The sequence below is a fragment of the Octodon degus genome, unplaced genomic scaffold (genome assembly GCF_000260255.1).
Source record: "Octodon degus isolate 3935 unplaced genomic scaffold, OctDeg1.0 scaffold00056, whole genome shotgun sequence".
Lineage (NCBI taxonomy): Eukaryota > Metazoa > Chordata > Mammalia > Rodentia > Octodontidae > Octodon > Octodon degus.
In genome coordinates, this window is record NW_004524632.1 from 9,718,798 (window position 1) to 9,727,988 (window position 9,191).

General features: G+C 49.1%; 1 protein-coding gene across 1 annotated transcript; it reads right to left on the minus strand.

Annotated features, from left to right (window-relative positions):
• Window positions 1–406: 406 nt before the first annotated feature.
• Window positions 407–6,699, minus strand: Krt25 (keratin 25). Its single transcript, XM_004633732.2, has 8 exons — window positions 6,271–6,699; window positions 5,907–5,989; window positions 5,477–5,633; window positions 2,610–2,771; window positions 2,399–2,524; window positions 1,665–1,882; window positions 819–886; window positions 407–516 (listed from the first exon to the last, which is right to left on the minus strand). The coding sequence occupies exons 1-8, from the start codon at window positions 6,697–6,699 to the stop codon at window positions 407–409; spliced, it is 1,353 nt and encodes a 450-aa protein (XP_004633789.1).
• Between the last annotated feature and the right edge of the window lie 2,492 nt (window positions 6,700–9,191).

Here is a 9,191-nt window from a genome sequence, read left to right on the forward strand (position 1 = left end):
CACTAAGCCTAGTCTCCATTGCTGTCTCAGTGCTCCCCAGGGGTGGGGCTGGCATGGCAGGCCTGAGGGTTGAACCCCCAGCTTCTGCGCCTGTTTGCAGGTGCTTTAATCTGCTGAGCTATTTGGCCAGCCCTTCATAAACATTTTAAAGTAAGATAACATCACCAGTGATAACTTGCCAAAAGGAAAAAGGTTTATTGCGTAGGAAGAATTACCAACAAATTTCTGTGGAGTGTTCAACTGGGTCACCGTATTTGTAAGTGACATTCTTCAGCTGAATGGATTGATTGCCCAGAAAGTGAAAGGGACAGAAAGACAACAGGACAGACGATCTGCTAAGACTTGCTCCGTTCCCCAAACCCACCCATGCCTCTTCTTCGCGAGGGTCGCTGGCGCATGCCCTCCGCTAATTGCTTTGTGGCTTATCTTCCAGGGACTGCAGCCTGGTGGTCAGCACCTTGCTGCGCTGGTCGACCTCCTCGAGAACTTTCTTGACCACTATGGCTTTGATCGGATCTGAAAAATTAAATGTGAAAGGAGATTTTAGAGAATCAAAGGAGAGGTGGAAAAAGAGGTCACATCAAAGAACACTGCAGAAAGCACATCCACTTAGGCTCATGTTTGGGGATTTTTGGCTATTTGATTAGGCAAAGTTACAGTCACTGGTTGCGTACAAGCAGCATACATCAGCAGAGTTAGACACGCACAGCTGTCTGCCACGAATCTTCATTATATCTGGCTTTCTATGGCATGGCAAGAGCTGCCGCCTGTGTGCTGGAAACAAAGTCCAGCGAAACAGCAGAATTTCGTTTAGTTACCTTTGATTTGGGTTCCCATGATGCTGGCTCCAAAATCTTTAGATTTATAACCTCCAGACTTGCAAGCGCTGTGAAAACATCAGAGGCACTTTTGAGCATCGCAGAGGGCAGGTGAGTACCCACCCTCTGGATTCCAGACCCACCGCTCGATTTTCTTTAGTTCTTTGGTGAGCGTATGTTCAGCAGATTACATGGCTGGACCTGCTCGGCGTTAGCATTAAGAAGTGGAATTTTAATCTTCATACCTTAAACACAGTTTCTTTTTCTTTTTTTTTTTTTTTTGCGGAGCCAGGGATTGAACTCAGGCCCTTGCGCTTGTGAGCAAAGTGCTTATTCTACTGAGCCATCTCCCCAGCCCTTTGTTGTTGTATTTTTATTCTGTTAAATGTTGTTAATTTATATCTTGGTAGTAGAGCATTACATTTAAGATTTATCATTTCTGGTAATAAATGTAGCTTTTTAGTTCATGTTCGTTTCCAGGGGTCTAATTTTTTTTTTAAGGGATCTAAGCTTAAAGTTCCAGGACGCCAGAGACCCCCCAAGCCCCATGACGCTCTAGTTCCTTCTATAAAATGGCATCAGTGTTGTGTATGATGTATGGATACCTCCCTATGTTCTTCTCGTCCTTTCTAGATTACTTATAATACCTAGTACAATAAAACTCTGTATAAACAGTCAGATTATGTAGGAGGTGAGGGCAGGAAAAGTGTTTGCATGTGCTCGGTACAGATGCAATGTCTCAGTTTTGAGTATTTTCCCCCAGCGGTTCGTGCAGCCTAAAGATGTGGCGCGTGTGAACAGAGGGCGCCTGCGTGGAGCACCACGCGTGTGCCTTTCCCGACTCACCCGTCGTCTCCGTCGATGAGGCGGCAGTAGGTCTCGATCTCCTTCTCCAGGTGCACCTTGATGTCCAGCAGCTGCTCGTACTCCAGCTTCTGGCCCTCGGTCTCCGTCCGCACCTGGTGCAGCTGCTCCTCCAGGGCCCCGATCTGCGCCTGGATCTGGGCCAGCTGCGAGCAGTAGTTGCCCTCGGTCTCGCTCAGCGAGCACTCCAGGGAGTGTTTCTGTGGGGACCACCGGGAAGCCGAGTCAGGCACAGGGTGGGCGATAACGCCTCTGGTGCCCGCCGACCCAGCCCGTCCTTATTCCGGCTTTCACGCGGGCACACGTTGCAGCTGGCTCTGTGGTGCAGCTCTGCTGGTATCATTAGTCTTTTGGAGACAGTTTCGCTGTTCAATTCAGACTGCCCTTGAACTCACTTGGTGGCCCAAGCTGGCGTCAAACTCACAGCGATCCTTCCTCCGCAGCCTCCCAGGTGCTGGGATTATGGCCGTGTGCCACCACACCTGGCTTGCAGCACTGTTTTAAATGGGCATACCTTTTTTTTTTTTGGTAGAACAGACCCCAAGACCTTGGAGCAGTTGTTTGAGCTACTAAACAGAAAGTGCTGATTTTTGCTTACGTCGTAGGTCGGTTGCAATGATGCGCATGGACAGCTTTTCAATGCTGCCAGGGGCTTTTAAACCAGCCCCCGCCTATTGGACGGGAACCCAGGCAGGCCACTGCTGTCCTTGGCGTACCGTGGCCAGGAGAGACTGCAGTTCGATTTCCAGGGTCTGCAGCGTGCGCTTCATTTCCGTCAGCTCGTTGCGGGCGGAGGTGGTGGCCCCAACGTCCTCAGAGATCTGCTGCTGCAGGGAAGCGCTCTGAAACAAGGCAAACAAGATGGCAAAGGTTAGTGTCAGGGGCATCAGACATGGCCACAGGGGACGTTTTCTGGGCAGGGGTCACCTTCTCGTTGAACCAGGCCTCGGCGTCCCTGCGGTTCTGCTCCGCCAGCGCCTCGTACTCGGACCGCATGTTGTTCAGCAGCACCGTGAGGTCCACACCAGGGGCCGCGTTCATCTCCACGTTCACGTTGCCTCCCGCCGCGCACTGCAGAACTTGCATTTCCTAGGGGCAGAGAAAGGGTGAGCGTGGCCCTGCTGGAGCTCCTGGAGCCAGAAGCTTAGCTCTGGAGGAGTCCTGGGGGCCATCTGGTTGCCCCTTCCCAGGCTGTGCAGGCGCCGCCCACCCCGTCCACATCTTCCATTCCTGTCCCTTCCCCTGGCCTGTCAAGGATGCCAAGGTACCAACTTATGTAGCAGCCCACTCATGAAAACTCTGCCTTGTTTCTACAGCCAAGCCCTGGCTCCTGCGACCCCAGCTCATCCACGTACCTATGCTTCCCAGGACAAGTCTGAAATCCTTCTCCTAATGCAAAGTCCTTAGGACAAATTGCCCTCCCCCTCACACTCTACTTGCATCTGTCACCATTCTTGGGGGCAGCCCTCCTTCCAGGGGAGACCAGTTTCGGTGTGTGAGCACCAGTGCCCTGAATGTAGCCAAAAGGCTGAGTTGGAGTAATTCTGGACAACCGGAATGACTGCAAATACACAAAAACGTGGACAAGTGTGTGCACACCACAGGAAAGACAGAACCCAGTGGTCTGTGGAGCCACCAGGCGGGTGGCCCAGCGTTCTGCTGGACACGCAGTTGGACGTGTCTGTGAGTTCCGCCTGCCGCACCGTGGCTGTGTGGGCTTGGGAAGGCAGACGGACCTATCTACCTTTTGGCACGCTTGTCTAAAATTTGAAGCTAATTAAAAATTCTTCTTTGAAAAAAAAAAACACCCAACTCTTCTTTGGGTTGTGATAAAAGAAGCGAAAGGACTAATAGTAATAAAGCTTAGTTATACTGCCCGACATTATAAATGCTTTAAAAAAAATGCTGATTACTGGCAGAGGCAGGAGGATCACAAGCTCAAGCCTAGTTCTGGCATATTCAGCCACTTTGCGAGACTCTGTCTCAAAATAATAAAAAACATTTAAAGGGACTGGAGGTGGAGCTTACAGCCAAGGCCCTTGGCTCAATTCCTGGTACCACGCGCACACACGCACACACACACACACACACACACACGGCCCCACAAAAGATTGCTGTCATCAAAGAAGCAGAATCTGTCTTATAGTCAAAATCGATAGGTGGCTCCACCTGGGCTCTGCATCGCCTCTGAGCCTGCAAAGGGCGGGCTTCACCTCCAAGTCTGTGTGAGCAGAAACGACACAGCCTGGCGCACGCCCACTGCAGACAGCCTGGGGCCAATGGGGGCATGTTCCAGAGGCTTCTGTCCTCCTCTCTGGAAGGTCCTCGGGCTGCTGTGCCGCCCATTCTTCCTGGATGGTCTCTGCCTCTTCTGCCTGGGTGTGAGCTTGCCCCAGAGGGTATAGAATCCATTGCAGCTACTCAACAACTTCTGGATGAATTAGAAGCCATTGATTATAAAAGTCAGTGGCTTCTGATTCATTGAAAATATGTAGCTACCGTGGAGTGCAAACACAAGCACACAGGCATATATACATACAGACAGACATACAGACATGCATATGTATACATACACACACACACACACACACACATTTGGATTGACTATGGAAGTTTTTGATTGTTAGAAAAAATACCAAATTCAGTTTTCAAGGGGTAAAGAGTTTTAGAAAAAGTGGCTCTAAAAAAACCCCCAAAGATAAAATTGCCGCACAATCTGACTTTGAATCTAGCTTCCAAAAGGGACCCATTTTGAAAAGATAAGCATTGTCCTTAGAAGTAGGGAGAAAGACTGCTTTCAAAGGGGGAGGGAAGAGAGACACAAAGGGAAAGGTGGCAGGGAAGGGGGAGGATGGGGGCAGGGAAGGGGGAGGATGGGGGCAGGGAAGGGGGAGGATGGGGGCAGGGAAGGGGGAGGATGGGGGCAGGGAAGGGGGAGGATGGGGGCAGGGAAGGGGGAGGATGGGGGCAGGGAAGGGGGAGGATGGGGGCAGGGAAGGGGGAGGATGGGGGCAGGGAAGGGGGAAGATGGGGGACGAGGAGTTGGATGTGCCACGCACACAGCCCCACTCCACACGGGGAGGGGACTCGCTGGGCCTGCAGATGTGGACCAGGAAAAGGAAAAGAAAGAAGGAAGGCAAGGAAGGGAGCCACGGGATGGCTGCAGGAGTGAGGGAAAGGCAGGGAGAAGGGACACACAGAAGGAATTAATACGTGTTATGTCATGAGCTCTTGATAACAATTGGCCCCCTTGCCCCCCCAAAATAAATCCTAAAGCGACCCCTTTCTGGAAGTATACTGTGTGGCTGGAAGTGTCAATTCTGGGGTAACAGGTTAATTGCAGGTTAATTTTGATAGCCACACCTGTGAAGAGTATGTCATAGCGGTAAGTATATATGCTCAACGTACATGGGAAGCTGGTGACTCCTTGTTTGAAGTCTGCCACACTTACAGAGAGATTTAAATCCAGGTTGCTCAGGAAGTCCTTCAGGTAGAGGCATTGTACCTAATTAAGCATAATCTCCAGCGGATAATTTTCACATAGCTCTAATTACACAGTGAAACACTGATGTTACAACCCTGATTGGGCTACAGATCGTGAGTCCTTGTTCTTTCCCATGGGAAACAAGACGTGACACAAGGTAGATCTAGGCAAGTGGCTCAGCACCGAGGGGCCGCTCGGCCTCGCTGGCCTGTCTAGCGCGGGTCTTACCAGGGCAGGTCCGTTGCGCCCTGGTGTGCGGTCCAGGGTGTATGCAGAGGGTAGGAAAGGCAGGCGGCTGGCCCGCTCTTACCTCCTTGTGGTTCTTCTTCAGGTAGGTCATCTCCTCGCTCAGGGTCTCGTACTGAATCTCCAGGTCTGTTCTGCACAGGGTGATTTCATCCAAAACCCGGCGCAGGCCGTTGACATCAGCCTCCACGCTCTGGTGCAGGGCCAGCTCGTTTTCGTACCTGAAAAGATGTTCAAGATTCTCCAGTTGTTACCTGGTGGGACACAGCCTCCAGTCAATCATAAGTGCTCGGACTCTGGAATGGAGAAGCGGCCAATTCGGCCACCAGAGACCCCTTCAGAGTTTATGGTGCCTCACCATCATAATTTTTAAAGCCAAGTGCTTTGGCGCTTTGGGGAGTAAGAGTTGGCAACATAGTGGAGGACTAAGAAGAGAATCTGATCGAGTTCTGTGCATGAAGTGCTGTGAGTTGTTGTTGCTCTGGTCGACTTACTTGAGCCGGAAGTCATCAGCGGTCAGCCTGGCGTTGTCGATCTGCAGCACGGCATTGGCATTGCTGGTGGTGGAGGCAATGATCTGGAAAGGAGAGCGCGACTCTAAGGTGGCTGCTCACAGCGAGCGAGAGCAGAACATATTCTATAAGATTAGGGAGTGGGGAAGTTAGCGGAGTCGTATGGTCAGTGACAATCTCATCATTTGGTGTAACCGGAGGAGCTACTAGTGCCATTCCAGCGCTATATTGAAGTTCCCTCTAAGAGATCAGACAGAGGAAGATTGGTGTTCCTCCAAATCTGGTGCAAAGGAGCCTAGACATACAGCTGCACCGACAACTGGGACTGGAAAATGCAACTTCTTACCTGGTTTTTGAGATCCTCGATTATAGGGAAATAGCGACTGTAGTCGTGGTCCAGGCCCCGGCAAGAGCCAGGCCCGAATTTCTCGTACCACCCTTTGATCTTCTGCTCCAGGTCAGCGTTGGCCTCCTCCAGGGCACGCACGTTGTCCAGGTAGGAGGCCAGGCGGTCGTTGAGGTTCTGCATGGTCACCTTCTCATTGCCGGACAGGAGGCCACCCTCATTCACTGTGAAGCCGGCACAGGTGCTGCCGGTGCCCACATTTCCTACCGATGAGCTGCTCCCAAAGGCGCAGGAGAAGCCGCTGCCGATGCCAGGGATGCCGCAGGCATTGCCAGCCCCAAAGCTGGCTCCCCCGCTGGAGAGCCTCAGGGACCCAGTGCTAGGACGGGCACCGGACCTCCTGGATCCGCTGGACAGCCGAAGAGACATGATCAGGGTAGACAAGCGAGGCTGGGAGCAGCACGTCAAGCCAGGGCACAGGGCCTTCTCTCCTCGCCTGTTGTGTCTGCCTCTTTATAGAGTGCTCCCGAGGGTGCTTGGGGTGGAATTCTGCCTACATCGAGTAAAACGTGGCTTGCTGGTCTCAGCAAGTTGGCATAATTGGATGATTTTTCCTAATTAATAACTAACTTTGCTAGGCTCATTTCTGTAGGAGGACAGTTGCCCTCAGGTTGGTGGTTATCTGAGAAATGGGTTTGGGTGGAGCGGTGGCAGGTTCATCATTACCTGGTAAATTTGCTGGTGAGTCACCCTTCGTGTCCACCCTGAGAAGATAAGGCCCACCCTTCCTCTGCAGAGCCAACATCCAGCATCACCAATCTGGGCCACCACGTCCAGGCAGACTTGGAAGGTTCTGAGATTCTCCGCTTTTACTGTCACAATGCTTGGCAGATCCACGGGGACAGAACTCCTGGTCTTCCCAGCCCCGTCCTAGGGTTGCCAGGCTTCTTACTTGTTTGCTGTAACTTCCTCTGCCTGTGCCCCCTGCACAGTTCACCTGCACGTCAGCTAGTGCAGCACAGATTTTGGACACTGATGGCAGGTGGCAGTTCTGTTCCCACAGCCGCCTTGGTAATGAGGCACACCCCCCCAAATTTCTGGCAGATTTTGTGGGCATTTGAGGGGCCATTAACTTACTTCCCGACCCTGCAGAATTTGAAATAAATGAGGAGAGAAGTATTTCATGTTTTTATGTCGTGTGGCTTTACTTAACTCAGGTAAACGTCAAGAGCAAGCTAACTGTTCAGTGGGAGTGAATTCGCACATCTTTATTGGAAACCCTGACCATCACGAGCAATTTTTACATTGACGAATAAAAATACTATATGTATATTTATAATATAGAACGTGATGTACACATTGTGGAATGTCTAAATCGAGGTAATTAACACAGTCATTGCCCTACTACTTATGTTTTTGTGGTATGAGTATTTAAAACCTATCCCCTTAGCAATTTTCAAGTGTAAAATGCGTTGTCATTAGCTGTAGTCACCTAATTGTGTAATGGAATTCCTGAGCTTATTTCTCCTACTTGAAATTTTGGATCTTTTGACCAACACATCATCGTTTTCCTGGCGAGCTTGAGCGCTTTTTTCAGATACCTTTTGGCCATCTGTATGTCTTCTTTTGAATCTTTTGAACCAGGTTATATTTTTTTCCTGGAATTGACTTGTTTGAGCTCTTAGATGTTGAGACCTGTGTCAGATCTATGGTTCACAACGTTTTCTCCCAACATGTGTGTTATTTTTTCAGTCTGTTAATTGCTTCTTTTGCTGGGAGGAGGATTTTGAGCGTCCCACCGTTCCGTTTATCTCTTTGTGTTTTTGTTGCCTGTGTTTTGGGGATATTAAAAAAAAATCTTGGTCTATATCAAAGTCAAGAAGATTTTCCAGAATGTTTTCTTCTAGTAGCTTTACAATTTTATGTCTCATGTGTAAGTGTTTAATCCATTTAGAGTTGATTTTTGCATATGGGGTCTAATTTCATTCTTCCACATGTGGATAACCAGTTTGCCCCACATTATTTATCAAAGAGACTTCCCTTTCCTATGTGTTCTTGGCACCTTGTAAAGCGACTGCATTGCATGGGCTTATGTCTGTACTGCTTATTTTCAGGTTTCTGGGCTCAGCGCTGTGCTCCTTGTTGCTTTGCTTACTGTGGCTTTGTAGATTTTGAGATTAGGTGAAGTGGTTGTCTCCAGCTTTTTCTTTTTCTTCTCACTATTCATCAACTTTGTGGTTGCCTATAAATTTTAGGGTTGCCCTCTCTATTTCTGTGAAAAATTGTGTTGCAAGTTTTATAGGGGTTTCGTGGAGTCCCTAGATCACTTTAGGTAGTGTGAATAGGTGAACCATGTCAGCCCTTCTGATCTGTGAGTACATGGTGTCTTTCCATTTATTTTTGTCTTCTTCAGTGTCTTTCACAGGCGTTTTAGTTCTCAGTGTAAAGATCTATCATTTTTGATTAAAGTTATCCTAAAGTGTTTTCTATGCTGTTGTAAAAAGGGTTTTCTTTTTTTAAAAATTATTTTTATTTTTTAAATGTATTTTAGTACAGGATCTACAGGGTCTCACTACACAGATCAGACTCGTAGTGATCCTCCTGTGTTCATCCTCCCAAGTGCTGGGATTACAGGCGTGCACCACCACACTCAGTCTCAATTGCCATCTCAGCGTACCCCAGGGACGGAGCCAGCACAGCATGCAGGGAATCGAACCACGGTCCCTACGCCTGCCAAAGTAGGTGTTTCAGTCCACTGAGCTATCTGGCTGGTCCATAAAAAGGGTTTTCTTGATTTTTTTTCAGGTAATTTCATGAGTAGTGAGCAGAAATGAAAGTGAGTTTTATATGTTGATTTTTTAAAATCCTACAACTTTATTATATTCATTTATTAGTTTTAAGAGTTTTTTAAAAAATGAAAT

Excerpts from the sequence above, each read along its gene's own strand:
- Krt25 (XM_004633732.2), bottom strand. The coding sequence starts at position 6,699 with ATGTCTCTTCGGCTGTCCAGCGGATCCAGGAGGTCCGGTGCCCGTCCT. Across the intron at positions 5,634-5,906 it reads GCTGATGACTTCCGGCTCAA|GTACGAAAACGAGCTGGCCC; the intron begins GTAAGTCGACCA and ends ACATCTTTTCAG. Across the intron at positions 887-1,664 it reads CTCATCGACGGAGACGACGG|CGCTTGCAAGTCTGGAGGTT; the intron begins GTGAGTCGGGAA and ends ATGTTTTCACAG.